Genomic DNA, 17,261 nt, shown 5'->3' with positions numbered 1-17,261 from the left:
GTAATTGTTTGCAGTTTAGCCGTAGAATGCAATGCATGTGGGAAGCGTCGAGCTACAATAATTAGTTCACCTTTGACAGGTAGCTTCAGCATACAGTTTTATGAATGTAAGAGTGTTTTTTTGTTCAGGAACAACAAAATGTAAAAAAAAAAATCTCTACGTTTTCCTCGGTATGCGAAAGTTGGTTCATCGACATTCTCACGAATGTAACTACTTCATGGGATTCGATCTACAATGTGAGAAGCATTTATCATTACATTTATCGAAATGATGGAGGAACCAGACAACTTTGAAACAAAAGTCTCATTAGTTCCGTTAAGATGTACATGAGCAGCCAATTACCGAGCCCGTTGATTATCGTGTGTTAAAAGTGAGACATTTTCATTCATACCTGCGGTGAGAATTCCCGGAATATTTCTTAGAATCTTGTAAGCTTCTAGTCGAGACCCTCTTCATCATTTAGAATCAAAGAACTTCAGCCGGTTCTGCGGTGAGAGCTTTCATAAGTTAGCAAGAGAAAATGAATTTTCTTCTTCACATCCACTAGTACCTCTGAGACATCCGTTTAGAAAGTAGTATGTAAAATAATGCATACTCAAAAGGGTTACAGAAGTATATTCTGCAACAAGATAACCGAACATCATATAAGAAATAAGCGGTTGGAAATTATATTTATTTTCATTGTTGGATGTCATTTTCGTCTTCCTGGCGTCCGAGTTGCGGACGATTATAAACCCTCTCCTTTTTGTCTTGTGTTCGGACGCCGTAAATACTACGGAAGCTCATAAGCAACAATTGTACTCTTTTGCAGCTACGGAACATACGAGGGAAGTAATAACTTAGATTCTTTGTCAGATCTATCCTTTGAAGAATTTTCTGATCAGGTATGTTACACAAGGTTTATATACACTCCTGGAAATTGAAATAAGAACACCGTGAATTCGTTGTCCCAGGAAGGGGAAACTTTATTGACACATTCCTGGGGTCAGAAACATCACATGATCACACTGACAGAACCACAGGCACATAGACACAGGCAACAGAGCATGCACAATGTCGGCACTAGTACAGTGTATGTCCACCTTTCGCAGCAATTCACGCTGCTATTCTCCCAAGGAGACGATAGTAGAGATGCTGGCTGTAGTCCTGTGGAACAGCTTGCCATGCCATTTCCACCTGGCGCCTCAGTTGGACCAGCGTTCGTGCTGGACGTGCAGACCGCGTGAGACGACGCTTCATCCAGTCCCAAACATGATCAATGGGGGACAGATCCGGAGATCTTGCTGGCCAGGGTAGTTGACTTACACCTTCTAGAGCACGTTGGGTGGCACGGGATACATGCGGACGTGCATTGTCCTGTTGGAACAGCAAGTTCCCTTGCCGGTCTAGGAATAGTAGAACGATGGGTTCGATGACGGTTTGGATGTACCGTGCACTATTCAGTGTAACCTCGACGATCACCAGAGGTGTACGGCCAGTGTAGGAGATCGCTCCCCACACCATGATGCCGGGTGTTGGCCCTGTGTACCTCGGTCGTATGCAGTCCTGATTGTGGCGCTCACCTGCACGGCGCCAAACACGCATACGACCATCATTGGCACCAAAGCAGAAGCGACTCTCATCGCTGAAGACGACACGTCTCTATTCGTCCCTCCATTCACGCCTGTCGCGACACCACTGGAGGCGGGCTGCACGATGTTGGGGCGTGAGCGGAAGACGGCCTAACGGTGTGCGGGACCGTAGCCCAGCTTCATGGAGACGGTTGCGAATGGTCCTCGCCGATACCCCACGAGCAACAGTGTCCTTAATTTGCTGGGAAGTGGCGGTGCGGTCCCCTACGGCACTGCGTAGGATCCTACGGTCTTGGCGTGGATCCGTGCGTCGCTGCGGTCCGGTCCCAGGTCGACGGGCACGTGCACCTTCCGCTGACCACTGGCGACAACATCGATGTACTGTGGAGACCTCACGCCCCACGTGTTGAGCAATTCGGCGGTACGTCCGCCCAGCCTCCCGCATGCCCACTATACGCCCTCGCTCAAAGTCCGTCAACTGCACATACGGTTCACGTCCACGCTGTCGCGGCATACTACCAGTGTTAAAGACTGCGATGGAGCTCCGTATGCCACGGCAAACTGGCTGACACTGACGGCGGCGGTGCGCAAATGCTGCGCAGCTAGCGCCATTCGACGGCCAACACCGCGGTTCCTGGTGTGTCCGCTGTGCCGTGCGTGTGATCATTGCTTGTACAGCCCTCTCGCAGTGTCCGGAGCAAGTATGGTGGGTCTGACACACCGGTGTCAATGTGTTCTTTTTTCCATTTCCAGGAGTGTAGAAGCAGTATAACATGCACACTAATCTTCCTCAGAGCAAAAGCGCATCACAGCAGCGGAGTGGATTTATAGTTAGGCAGCAGAAATGGCCCTGCAACTGCCGTCCATTACCACGGATAAGCTTCTTCTGCATAATCGTAGAATATATTCCCAGTGCAAATGTAATGACCCATTTTTTTTACCTTAGTCATGAGTGTCCATTACAAAAATACCAACTTTCAAGCTTCACCGATGATATCCCAAAGGGAATGCTTCAAGGTAATTTGGAATACGATGTGTTTCTTGAATTCCGGCAAGCTTTCGATTCAGTTCCGCACTGATATATAATACGGAAGCGACGTTCACATGGGGATTCAGCTGCAGTTGTTAATCGGTTGAAGACGTCTTTTACAGAGAGACGGTGCGATGTTGAAAGCGGAACACTCATTTCGGGAGCAGTTGCGTTCAAATTCCTGTTTGGGTAATCCTGAATTAAGTATGCCATTTGTTTCCCACACGTGGAGAATTCCGTGATACTTCCTGTCATAGGTTAACGCACGATTCTTCCCCAGTCCCACATCCAGCGCAAGATAGCGCTCCCCCTTCCTTTAACACGATTTCGGCGGTACACCACGTTCTAACCTTCTTTCCATCCTTCCAGAAGATACTGTCACAGACAAAACGCATCACGTTGTTCCGTACAGGGTACAGTTAACAGACATTAAAAATATAGAGTTTATGTGTGTGATAGGACCTTTATGTTTGTTAAGACTTGGCAAATTATTTTATTTGTAGCTTCAAACTTCTCAGAGGTTATGCAGTTGCCACTAAAGACATGTTATTGAAAGATCATCCCGTAAGCACCCATTCAGATCTCCAAAAGATTTTAGTTTGTTGCACAGACCGGCAACAGGCTCTGCCTGAAAGGTAAAAATATCGTAACAATATTAATCAGTCAGTCTTTTCCTAAAAGTAACTGAGAGCAACAACGCATACAGGAATGCAAAGAAACAGATATCTTCACTCACCGGTATAACCTAGCAGGTTTTATTTCGTTAGTAGCATGTTTAGAATCTGCAATTTTTCTGCGAAACAGATAGATTATAAAACCTTCTATAGCCTGTTGCGGAATATTGCTCCAATATTTGCAAGCTATATAACGATAAACTAGAGTGCTATTTCCAATGAATAAAGGTAAGGATACGAGGATCGTCACTCGTAATTGTCCAAGTCATGACTATGTGTGATAGAAATTTGGAAAAATGTGCAATGTCAGAAGCTTAAAAAAAGCTAAATATTTCATGAAATATACGTAAAGAACACAAGAACAGGTCGAGGCAACTTTGCACTTTAACTTTCATTTCTTCATACCATTACAGGTAAACATTGTTGTCAAGATATTCTGGAAGATGTACAATGTAAAAATATCTGAAGCTGGAAAGAGATTTTTCGTTCGTTTGCGTTAAATACCATCGTTTTGAGAACACAGTATCATCACTCTCACAAAAAAATCTACGTTTGTCAGCTAAAGGTGATTGAATATTTGTATCTTAAGCTATAGGTTTGAATTTAAACACCATGTAAGACTTGCGAAAATGAAGTGAAACTGCACATAATGTGAGATTTGATGAAGATCGCAATTACGGCCACGTTACGTAAAACTGATAACAGGCTTCGCAGCACTAGTGTAATAACACCATTGATACGGTCAGGTACGATGCAGCACCCCACAGAGAGAGACCGGATGCACCCCTCACTGCATTCGGAATGGAATTGTATGATTGTCGTTGACTATCCTGAGGTCAGTTCTCTCTTTATGTATATTCATTTTCATCGGCATAGCTACAGAAACGTACATCACAACAGTCTCTCACCTTCATGCTTCTTCTATAATTCTATATGATACGTTCAGTATCTATCTGAGACGGACCACACGTTACACAGTACCACGGCTTATCTGGAAAGTTATGGGTTGGGATATACAGCTTCTACGTATAAACCCTTTATTATTGTTCGATCAGCGCTTTTCCAGCGTTAAAAAACTGCTTTTTCTTTGTTATTTTTATTTTATATGCAGAGCAGTTTTAAGACATTTCTTAGAAAATGTTAAGTCCTTCATCACATACCCCAGTTTTGTGTTCTCTTTTATACTTATAGGTTTTCTTTGTTATAATATCTTAAACTGGACTAAGACAGTGTGCAGCTGCTGTATCACAATTCCCACGTTGATCTAAGTGCAACATGTAAGTGGTACAGACTAACTTAACGCGAGCGTAGGCATTTGCCTGCAGGGGAACAGCGACCGTTAGAAATTAAAATTGTACAGCAGTCACAACTCGCATGTACTTTTTTCTTTATTTTTACATGCTTTACTCATCGGCTCTAGCATCTTCAGAACTGTGGAAATACAAAGTGTTACACCACCATACAATAAGATAAATACACAGATTCAACTTTCATCGTGATAATAAGTTGAATCTGTGAATGCATGCATATGGATGCATGTTAATGGTTCGCTGGTACATGTCATCGTAACACTGGGAAATGGCTGTTATCGGTGGTGTTACACACTTACAGTTCTGAAGATGCTCACGCTGGTCGAGTGAAACACGTGAAAATAAGGAAAAAGCTGCAAGCGACTTGTGGCTGCTCGACAATTTTAATTGCAGACAACTTTGTGGTTCGGAAGCTGAGTTTCATACGCGTTACAAGTAGGACGAGAGAGCGTACAGAAAGAAGCTCGTAACACCGCGCAGGGCATGAGTCAAATAGCTGTATCCAAGGACAGATATTAATGCAGATGTAGGCCTGTTGTCTGACGTTTACACTGTGCAGGAAATGTCTTGCAGTACTGTGATTTTAAGAATGCATCGTGTCGTCAGTCTGAAGCAAGTTTGGTGGTTTTTTATTTTTGTTTGTGAATTATACTCCTCTGATAATCACGTCTCTATAGATATCTTAACCCTTGACTATACGTAATAGATATACAGGGTGTTACAAAATGGTACGGCCAAACTTTCAGGAAACATTCCTCACACACAAATAAAGAAAAGATGTTATGTGGACATATGTCCGGAAACGCTTAATTTCCATGCTAGAGCTCATTTTAGTTTCGTCAGTATGTACGCTCAATGGAGCACGTTATCATGATTTCATACGAGATACTCTACCTGTGCTGTTAGAACGTGTGCCTTTATAAGTACGACATAACATGTGGTTCATGCACGATGGAGCTCCTGCACATTTCAGTCGAAGTGTTCGTACGCTTCTCAACAACAGATTCGGTGACCGATGGATTGGTAGAGGCGGACCAATTCCATGGCCTCCACGCTCTCCTGACCTCAACCCTCTTGACTTTCATTGATGGGGGCATTTGAAAGCTCTTGTCTACGCAACCCCGGTACCAAACGTAGAGACTCTTCGTGCTCGTATTGTGGACAGCTGTGATACAATACGCCATTCTCCAAGGCTGCATCAGCGCATCAGGGATTCCATGCGACGGAGGGTGGATGTATGTATCCTCGCTAATGGAGGACATTTTGAACATTTCCTGTAACAAAGTGTTTGAAGTCACGCTGGTACGTTCTGTTGCTGTGTGTTTCCATTCCATGATTAATGTGATTTGAAGAGAAGTAATAAAATGAACTCTAACATGGAAAGTAAGCGTTTCCGGACACATGTCCACATAACATATTTTCTTTCTTTGTGTGTGAGGAATGTTTCCTGAAAGTTTGGCCGTACCTTTTTGTAACACCCTGTATGTAGCTGTGTGTCGCGGGCCTCCCGTCGGGTAGACCGCTGGCCTGGTGCAAGTCTTTCGATTTGTCGCCACTTCGGCGACTTGTGTGTCGATGGGGATGAAATGATGATGATAAGGACAACATCCAGTCCCGGAGCGGAGAAAATCTCCAACCCATCCGTGAATCGAACCCGGGCCGTTTGGTATGACATTCCGTCACGCTGACCACTCAGCTACCAGGGGTCAGCATACTTAATAGAGAAGGCACAAAACATTCATGCAATCTTGCGGCAATATACCAAGAGTAATAGATGCGTGTTGAGAACTTAACGTGGTAGTGAACACAGAGACAAATAATTGGAGGTAGTACGCTCGAGGTCTGACACGTCGGGAAACATCCAGACAGTTAAACAAGGATTTAATAGATGTGACTGGCGACACCCGATTTGTGCATTATCGAAAATGATCGAAGAGGCCATCAGTTTATTGCTGGGTCATAGTGCCCACCAGGTACAAACCGGGAGCACATTTATGGACTGTTCGATCAGCTAATACCCCTAGAGAAACTGAAGTATCACATAAAGGAAAACTTTTATTCGGAACGCTGCAAGTCACGTCTGATATGTCATCCCTGCGATTTACGCTATATGGCCGCATATAATACGATAGGAGCTGTGATCATGTAAACCATCTAGAAGAGACTCGCTGAGAATCTTGGGAGACCTGCGTTGCTTCGGCTGCCAGGACGAATCTCACACTTAACAGTATGGAATGTGCCGAACTATAGGACTATAATGGCTGTTACAAGATAAAAGCATACCACAGGATAGACAGCCACGAGTTAAATTCTGTAAACTATATAACGATTAATTTCAATGCGTGTCCAACTTATCCTCTTCGTGCTTTTGACACTATGGAAATATGCAATTGTGTAAGACGAGAAAAATTGAATGGGGAATGCTAGACCACTAATATAGGGGACCATAGGAAGTACTGTATCATTTTCGACAGGAACTCATGGCTCAGAATTACTTCAGTTTATTATTTTTTTTTTATAGATTTGCTCAAAGAAGTTTCTCTTGCTGCCCAAATGAACATGAGGATGCATGTTAATGGTTCGCTGGTACATGTCATCATAAGTCCGGGACTGATGTAAGTGGTATGTAGTGTGTTCATTTTCTGACATGAGAGGTCATCTGATTCAAATACTCTACATTTTTCATATTCCTTACAACATGTGCGTAAATTTCTAAATGGGCGTCACTGATCGCATTGTACATGCTGTGCTAATAATTCTGACCAAAGAGAATGTCTTGCAAAGCATTTACTATGTGTGTATGCAGTGATATCATGGAGCCCCTAATTCAATTAAATCTTGCAAAACTTAGTAGTATATCTATGGGCAGTCTGGCCCACTTCGTTCACAAGTCAAAAAGCTTTAATTTGTGTACATCACATGAGCCAGGTTATTCACCTACCCATGATATCACAAAATCCAAGGTGGCAGCAGCCATGTCCCCACATTATCCATCATGGGGCAAGCCACACTCCTTTTCGCCCCTCTCCACCCATCTGCGGTCAAACATAGCCTAGTATTAAAATGAAACAGCCAATCACAATCCAAGATGGCAGAACTAACTCAGTGCTAGTGGGAAATTTAAAACAACCTAGAATTAAAATGGAAAAGTCAATCAAAATCCAAGCTGACGAAACTAACCCTATTGTGCTAGCAGGAAGTTAAAAAAAATAAAAATTTTGAAACAAGCCAACTTGTGTTTTGCAACCCCTCCAATCAGAAGTTAGCATCTTAGCCACCATTAAAATAAAACATCTAATTACAATGTAGCCCATCTTGGCTGTGCTCAAACTTCCTACACTTGCAGTATTTCTACATCTAAAATACATCATTAAAAGAACACACCTAAAAAATATGTAACCTCGATCTGAATTGCACAAAATGCCACTACGCTGAAAAAATATTTTCAACTACGTTTTCATTCCTGTTTATGTACTGACTAACCAGTTATATCCATAAATTTCATTGAAAAATGTGTATCATTCACTGGAATATGAGAACGAGTATAAAGCATACTCTGCATAAATAGATAAAAACTGTCGTTTGTTTACACAATTTAATTCAAGAATTCAGTAATACATAGTTGTTGAAGATGAGTTTTACTTTAAATACTATTCCGCAAAACACACACACACACACACACACACACACACACACACACACACACACACACACACCTGTCAAAATTGGTCTCAAATATGATTGTACAACAATGCTGTTTTCATGCATAAACACATCTAACTAAATATATAACATGCTATACAGACAAGTTAACTTCCTATGGGATATGCAAACAAGTATAAAAAACACTCTCTATAAATAGTATAAAAAACCAGAATTTGCTTATGCAATGTAATTAACAAATTAATAACACACAGTTGCTGAAGAGGAATATTATTTCAAATATTATTCCGCAAAACTTCAAAATAGAAAATTAATTCAACTACTGAATTATGCTACTGTCGCTTGCTGTGGCCAACAGACAGTTGCACCTGTAAGTGCCCAAAGTTAGGTCAAGATACAACAGTTGCTTAGGACAGAACAGAGCCTTAGATGAATTATTTTCCACTTCTTTGATGCTTGTCAAGTGTCACAGTGTTCTTTCGAGGTCTCAAATGTTTGCAAAACATGTCAGCAACGTAAAAAAGTGCAGTTTTTACTTCATGTACCACACTGTCATTTGCTTGGATCACATGCCGTAAACAAATAAAAAGTTTTGATATTTAAGCAAAGTTGGCCAGAATTCGCATAGACAGCCTACTAAATGTAAAACTATATGAATGATATTTTAGTACCTTTATCACTCTCATAAGCAACTACTATCTTTTTTACAAAGAGGTCAGCTTCTTGCTATAGAGCCTGATCTTAACAGTAAAGCGACTCTGAAAATTTTGCTGCACAGTGAAAGATCCATTCTTGAACAAGTTATAACAGTTCCCACAAAATCACTTGCTTAATTTCTTTCGTGTTTTATGTTGGTGAGGAATGCAATCAACCTCATATGCTTTCAAAAAGCTTTATTTTAATGCCATCACCGATTTGGGCTATCTTCCCTGCCTCACATGTTTAACGTTTTTAATTACAGCTATATGTTCTTCAGCAACATGGCGTCCACTCCTGTGCTGCAAAAGAATATCTGAGGATTTGGTGTCACTTTATATGTTATACGGATAGCAAATATATGCTAATATGCCCACATTATATCTATAAATATCAAATTTTAAATCTCCCACTGTTTTTTTCTGTATGTATGTGAAGGCAGATCTAAGGATTTATTGTCGAGATTTTAGTGTGGTTTTCACTAATACACAGACTGATACACAAGGAAGTTTTGTGTATATCACTACATATTATAAAGAAGACGTCTGGCCGTAGATATTACCACGGGGAGCTGGGGTGGGTTGCTAGTAAGATATAAAATGAAAAAGTTATACACATTTACATTTGTTGTAGTGGTCTCTTTCATTTTATATCTTACAAAATGCAGGTGATTTATTATATTTTTGCTGTTCGCACAACTCATAATGTGGCACTAAATGTTCAAGTATTTGCATGATGTGCAGGAGCTGATGGCAAACTCCTGATAAATGCATTACTGTAATTTGAAAAGTCAGCCATCTGAAACTGAGCATGAAAGCCTAAATCCAGTAATAGCATTAAAATAAAACTGTATAAAAGTGTCTGTAGTTGGTTGCGTTCTTCACCAAAAACTCTGAATGGCTGCAGAGTTCAGCAAGGTCCAGCATGGATAAAATAACATTTCCTTTTTTTGTTTTGTGCGATGACAGAGAACAATGTAAGGAAAGTCAAAGAATTGTATAGCATTTGTTCTATGCGGTGCCGTGAATCTACGCAACCACATGCCCAAAGATTTTCTGTTAAGTGTTATGGGTTCTGACTACCCACTATAATAAAGTTTTCAATAAGGAAATTGTTTCTGACGATGAAGGAATTATTCACCCACTTGCAAGACTTCACATGAGTGCTAAAAGGAACTCGTTAAACTTCGGTTACACGACAAATCAGTCCTAATCTAAACGCCGTAAATTCAACTAAATACCTAGGTATGTCAGAGACAGCAAAGGACTTGGAAGAGCAGTTGAACGGAATGGACAGTGTCTTGAAAGGAGGGTATAAGATGAACATCAACAAAAGCAAAACGAGGATAATGGAATGTAGTCAAATTAAGTCGGGTGATGCTGAGGGAATTAGATTAGGAAATGAGACACTTAAAGTAGTAAAGGAGTTTTGCTATTTGGGGAGCAAAATAACTGATGATGGTCGAAGTAGAGAGGATATAAAATGTAGACTGGCAATGGCAAGGAAAGCGTTTCTAAAGAAGAGAAATTTGTTAACATCGAGTATAGATTTAAGTGTCAGGAAGTCATTTCTGAAAGTATTTGTATGGAGTGTAGCCATGTATGGAAGTGAAACATGGACAATAAATAGTTTGGACAAGAAGAGAATAGAAGCTTTCGAAATGTGGTGCTACAGAAGAATGCTGAAGATTAGATGGGTAGATCACATAACTAACGAGGAGGTATTGAATAGGATTGGGGAGAAGAGAAGTTTGTGGCACAACTTGACTAGAAGAAGGGATCGGTTGGTAGGACATGTTCTGAGGCATCAAGAGATCACCAATTTAGTACTGGAGGGCGGGCAGCGTGGAGGGTAAAAATCGTAGAGGGAGACCAAGAGATGAATACACTAAGCAGATTCAGAAGGATGTAGGTTGCAGTAGGTACTGGGAGATGAAGATGCTTGCACAGGATAGATTGGCATGGAGAGCTGCATCAAACCAGTCTCAGGACTGAAGACCACAACAACAACAACAACCTAGGTATTACAATAATGGACAAGTTAAATTGGAAGGAAAACATAGAAAATGTTGTGGGGAAGGCTAACCAAAGACTGAGTTTTATTGGCAGGACACTTAGAAAATGTAACAGACCTACTAAGGAGATTGCCTACACTAGGCTTGTCCGCCCTTACCAGATAGGACTGACGGAGTACATCGAAAAAATTCTAAGGAAGGCAGCACTTTTTGTATTATCGCGAAATATGGGACAGAGTGTCGCAGAAATGATACAGGATTTTGGCTGGACATCATTAAAAGAAAGGCGTTTTTAGTTGCGACGGAATCTCCTCACGAAATGCCAATTGTATTATCGCGAAATATGGGTCAGAGTGTCGCAGAAATGATACAGGATTTGGGCTGGACATCATTAAAAGAAAGGCGTCTTTAGTTGCATCGGAATCTTCTCACGAAATTCCAAATCATGCCTCCGAATGCGAAAATATTTTGTTGACACCGACATACATAGAGATGAACGATCACCAAGATAGAATAAGGGAAATCAGAGCTCGTACGGAAAGATACAGATGTTCATTCTTTCCGCGCGCTATACGAGATTGGAAAAATAGAGAATTGTAAAAGAGGTTCGATGAACCCTCTGCCAGGCACTTAAGAGGGTAGGACGCAAACGGGCCGAATTGGAGCAGGAGAAGCATCACAGGACACTTAAATTTCAAGTGTCTATACTTTTACGAACAAAATTCATAAAACTTTGTCAGCATCACCAGGAAGGATTCAGGATTCACACTCATTGCAGTGGAAGTTCGAAAACATAACAAAATAATTTTTTTACGTGTGAAATTTCATAATTTTTTTTCGCTTCTAAGGGCTGCATTTGTTGCTTTAGGCACACTTTTCTTCATAAATTAGAGAGATTCTTCGATGAATTTTGCACATCATACCTACCATACTCACAGGTGTATGAAACTCGAGAATTTATTTAATTGATGAAAAAAACGAATCAACTGTTATATTTTAAACTTCTGTTTAGGAAAAACACAAATTTTCTAGTTAATTACCTCAATTTTTACCACAGTTTTTAATATGTTTGGAAAATTCTAGAGTTTCATACACCTTTAGGTTTGGTTTGTATACTGTGCAAAATTCATCAAAGAATCTCTCTTACTTATGAAGAAAAGTGTACCTATAGCAACAAATTCTGCCATTAGTAAGTAAAAAAATGATGAAATTTCACGTGGAAAAAAAATTTACTTCGTTATGTTTTCGAGCTTCCATTGCTATGAGTGTGAAGTCTGAATTCTTCTTGGTCATGCTGACAAAGTTTTATTAATTTATTTGTGAAAGTACAGACAGTGTAAATTAAAATGTCCTGTGGTCCCTCTCCTGCTCCAAGTCGGCCCGTTTGACGTCCTACCCCCCTTAAATGTGATTTGCAGAGTATCCATGTAGACGTAGATTAGTGAGTTGTCTGAGCAGAATAAAATGTGTGTCTAACGTTTGCTGTCTAGATTACCAAATGAAACCAACTCGTGTTCAGAGAAAACAGCTTAGGTAAATGGAAAGGAAAGTCTATGGCGCAAATCTGTGATCGAACTACTGGCCTGACTGCAGGCAGCTCTTCGCCGTGGCAATAGGAGGGGGAGGGTGGTGGGCTCATCACCCCCCCCCCCCCAAATCACACACACACACACACACACACACACACACACACATTTTACCCTCGGATAACATCACTGGTACTTATGCGATAACATGCTGAGAGGGGCTGGAGTCATGCTGGATGGAGGGACTGAAGCGAGGAAAAATCCCTGTACTCGTCTGGGACTGAATCCAGGACATCCTTGGCTGGAATCTAGCGTTCTACATATGAGACCACCACAGCCACCGAGAGAAAACAGCTACAAGTGCAAGAACATATAGAAGGATACGGTGCTTGGCAATAATATATTAACTCCTCGGATCGTACAGCTGTCCAATTGAACAAAAGAGTTAGAAGAGAGTGGGCTTACCTGCGGTGCCGATGTGCGGCTTCCAGACTGACGAGGGCGAGGGCGCAGGCGCGGCCGAGTGCAGCAGCACCGCCAGGGCCAGGAGAGCCGCCATCTGGCCGGCTGCCGGCCTGCAACAAACCAAACTCTCTGCTATATAACCTCAACCTTGCACTGGCACAGATCAGAGGGGAGGTGGGAGCGTCATGCTTTAGCGAAAATTATTCGTGTTTCTACATCTACATCTACATTTATACTCCGCAAGTCACCCAACAGTGCGTGGCGGAGGGCACTTTACGTGCCAGTGTCATTACCTCCCTTTCCTGTTCCAGTCGCGTATGGTTCGCGGGAAGAACAAATGCCGGAAAGCCTCCGTGCGCGCTCGAATCCCTCTAATTTTACAATCGTGATCTCCTCGGGAGGTATAAGTAGGCGGAAGCAATATATTCGATACCTCATCCAGAAACGCACCCTCTCGAAGCATGGACAGCAAGCTACACCGCGATGCAGAGTCTGCCACTTGAGTTTGCTAAACATCTCCGTAACGCTATCACGCTTACCAAATAACCCTGTGACGAAACGCGCCGCTCTTCTTTGGATCTTCTCTATCTCCTCTGTCAACTCGACCTGGTACGGATCCCACATTGACGAGCCATACTCAAGTATAGGTCGAACGAGTGTCTTGCAAGCCACCTCCTTTGTTGATGGACTACATTTTCTAGGGACTCTCCCAGTGAATCTCAACCTGGCACCCGCCTTACCAACAATTAATTTTATATGATCATTCCACTTCAAATCGTTCCGCACAAATACTATCTGGTCAAGGCTATCCGGACCCCTATTAGTGGCAACTAATAAGAGGTGTGTTCACCATTTGCCTTTATGAAGAAATGAACTCTTCTAGGGGCACTGCTAATAGTAGTCTAAGTGTCTGTTGAGGAACGGAAGCCAACTCTTCCTCAGGAAGCGAAACCACAGAAGGTAATGATATTCGACTTTGGACTATGGAGCAAATTCGACGTTCTAACACGTCCCAAAGGTGTCACATTCACTTACGATCGGGCCTCTGCGTAGGCCAATCCATTTCAGGATTGTTAGTGTCACAGATGCTGCTTTATGGCAGGGCGCATTGTCACGCTGATATAAACAACCATCGTCTCCGAACTGTTCCCCTCTCGTGCGCAGTGCAGAATGCTGTAAAATGTGTTCACATCCTTCCGCAGCTAGCATTTTCTTGTAATAGGGGGACCACAACCTAACCACGAGAAACACACCCATATTGCAACACTACCTCGTCCACAATGCACTGTTGGCACTACACGTGGTGGCAGGTAACGTTCTCCAGACATTCGCCAAACAAAAATCTTCTGTCGGATTGCCGTAACATATAGGATGATTGATCGCTCCAAATCACTAGTTTCTAGCCGTCCCCTATCCAGTGGCATCGCTCTTTTTTTCTCTTCAAGAGCCGCAAAGCACTGACTACTACATAAAAGTGTGGCTCGACCGTTTTATCCCATTCCTTTGAATTCCCCACGCACAGACACTGTGCTAGCTGGACTGCTCGTAGCGCTTTGGAGCTCAGGAGTGATTCTTTGTGCTGATTTTATGCGATTTGGTACAACCACCTTCCGCAATGGTTGACGGCCCCAGTCCATCAGTAACTGCTGTCTCCCTGGTCCTGGTTAGGCTGAGGTTTTACCACTTCACAGTCACATCACCAACAGTCGACCTTAACAGCTTTAGAAGGGTTGGAACGTTCATGATGGATGACTAGCCCACGTTCGAAGTAACTGAGCGTTCCTGACCCACCCATCCTGCTATTAGTGTTTCTCTACTGACAACACAATATTCCGTACCGCATACTGGTAAGTACGGTTCACATGACATACAGTGGTCAATTTCGCCTTACAAATGGGTGCCCGGATACTTTTGACCATATAGCATATAAATTTCCAAATTCATCAGCTAACTTTCGGAGAATAAAGTCGCATAAAAGCTAGGATTCTCAGAAATGGTAGGAAATTCTAGAAAACTACAAGTTACTTTTCAGTTTCTTGTCGACGTGGCTGTGCTAGCATCCTTATCGCCTATGGAGAGCCTTCCAGCCAGGTACAGGCAACCGTACCTGCTGCCGACAACAAATACAACGCAGCTCGAGAGTCCACAGGCGGGACGGGTAAACCACAGGTAGATGAGTAACCCGAGACCGAAAGGGAAAATACCATCGTCTCACTAACAAAAAATTACTGAACGACTCACTTCCGGAACGTAGGCACAAAGGTCTGAAAGAAAAAGTATTCTTTTCATTTACACTCTCGCGTAGTCATATTCTGCAAACCTGTGTTCATTAATTATAATGCTATGTCAAATATTGATCATGCTGAATGCACACTTTGATTATGCATTATGTAAATTGAGATACTGCTAAAATTGTGAGCGTCTACAGCCGTTATCTACACTTATTGTAAATTAAACTCCTACACCACGTTTCGCTGTCTGTATGTGAAAGCAGGAACTGCTGTAAGGATTTTAATACTGTTTTCGCTAATAGGCGGATGTGTTCACAAGGAAGGTTTGTGTACGTAATTTACTACCGCTACGACAGAAAAGTCGTCCGGTCGTAGGTACTGAGTGCTACCTGTGAGAAGCCGGAGTTCGTCGCTAGTAGTTATTAAACTGTGTAACACATGTGCTTCTCAAATTTTCGGACGAATGTTTTTATAGATGCTGTAGCTTTCTGTAATGGAATTTCTTCGAAGTTATGCCATAGCGAAGAATTCATTGATGTAAATAAATTCGGAGTGGCCGTGCGATTCTAGGCGCTACAGTCTGGAGCCGAGCGACCGCTCCGGTCGCAGGTTCGACTCCTGCCTCGGGCATGGATGTGTGTGATGTCCTTAGGTTAGTTAGGTTTAATTAGTTCTAAGCTCTAGGCGACTGATGACCTCGGAAGTTAAGTCGCATAGTGCTCAGAGCCATTTTTGTAAATAAATTGTTATTATTATACTGAAATATTTTATGGTTATTATTATCACTGTAATAATATTAAGCATCTATGGCACGTTAAAGATGGCGGTGACAGAATGTTAGGGGACAGACTGTAACTTCCATGAACTCCCCCTCCAATATAAAAACTTGGATCGAAACCTACAGTGTCGCATGACACGCAAGCCTCTCTTTCCTTAAAATATCTGTTATTCCACAAAAGCCAGAATTATTAGTTCACAAGGTCACAACTGTCCATTCTGATAAGGCCAGGTTGCTACTCATTCTCCAAAATCCTCTCGATCGACCAGATAAAATAACGTCTTTCCCGTCAGGTGCAAAAGAGAGTGGAAGCTGTCATGTGGAGTAGTAATAAACTGCGCATGTACTCTTCATGTACAATGTCTACCTAAAACTCTTGAGCAACAGAAAAACAGTTCTATCTTAGGCACTTCCCCAATATGATCAAAGTGTATTTAGAAAAGGACATTCGCGACGTGACAATATCTTTACAATAAAACTACTCACATAAATACATGAAGCTTTGAATCTTGAAAAAGTTTATTGAACTTTCCGAAATAAATTGTGGGCAATAGTGATGACAGTGGGTACCCACCACACCTCGTCAGAGCAATCAAAAGCTTATTTCGTGGAACAAAATAGTATTAAATGCAGGAGAGAACAGGCAATAGAGATAAAAAAAACAGTCAAGGAGTGATACAAATGCCCCTTTCAACCACTCTTTTTAACATTGATATTGATAATGTCCTAAAAAATTGGAAATCAGATAATTATTCTGGACCAAATTAGATGAACACATTAATCGCAGATGATGATGTAGTAATGCAAGAAACTGAAGACGACCTCCAGTTAGCGGTACATCGGCTGAAACAAATACGTACAAAATGCAGTCTTAAAATTTCATTACATATATACCTATACATAAAACGATGACGACGACTTTCTCTACGCTAGCGTATGACGCGGCCGTCATGAAATAATATTATCCAGTATTTCGAAAATGCAGTGTCGAGTGGGCCCACTCTTTACCCACTCTTGAAAAGTTGTAAGCAATGCTAAGACGGCTAGTGTCAGAGAGTCATCGTTCACCTTTCTTTTCGCAGAAGAAACCTTAGTAAACACGAAAAACTGAGTTATGATTGGCGACTACTTTCAGGAAGATGTTTTGTTGCATCACAACTCACGGCGGCTTCAAAGGAGTGGGAAATACGCACGAAGGTGGTGCCCCGCAACCATTATTCCATCGGTCTCAGGCACATTCCAATAAGTGACGTGTAAGTGATAGACTTCATCCTAAACGCACCTAAATATCGATAAACGTACA

At 42.0% G+C, this 17,261-nt stretch overlaps 1 protein-coding gene across 2 annotated transcripts in view; it reads right to left on the bottom strand.

Moving 5' to 3' along the window:
- Positions 1-17,261, bottom strand: part of LOC126299143 (serine proteinase stubble-like) — a 204,680-nt gene that overhangs the window by 137,684 nt on the left and 49,735 nt on the right. For both annotated transcript variants that reach the window (XM_049990911.1, XM_049990910.1), the window contains exon 2: positions 12,950-13,059. In XM_049990911.1, coding sequence (XP_049846868.1) covers positions 12,950-13,059 — 110 coding nt within the window. The remainder of the gene's footprint in view (positions 1-12,949; positions 13,060-17,261) is intronic.

The sequence above is a fragment of the Schistocerca gregaria genome, chromosome X, assembly GCF_023897955.1.
Source record: "Schistocerca gregaria isolate iqSchGreg1 chromosome X, iqSchGreg1.2, whole genome shotgun sequence".
Taxonomy (NCBI): Eukaryota; Metazoa; Arthropoda; class Insecta; order Orthoptera; family Acrididae; genus Schistocerca; species Schistocerca gregaria.
This window is presented reverse-complemented; position numbering and strand designations above follow the sequence as displayed.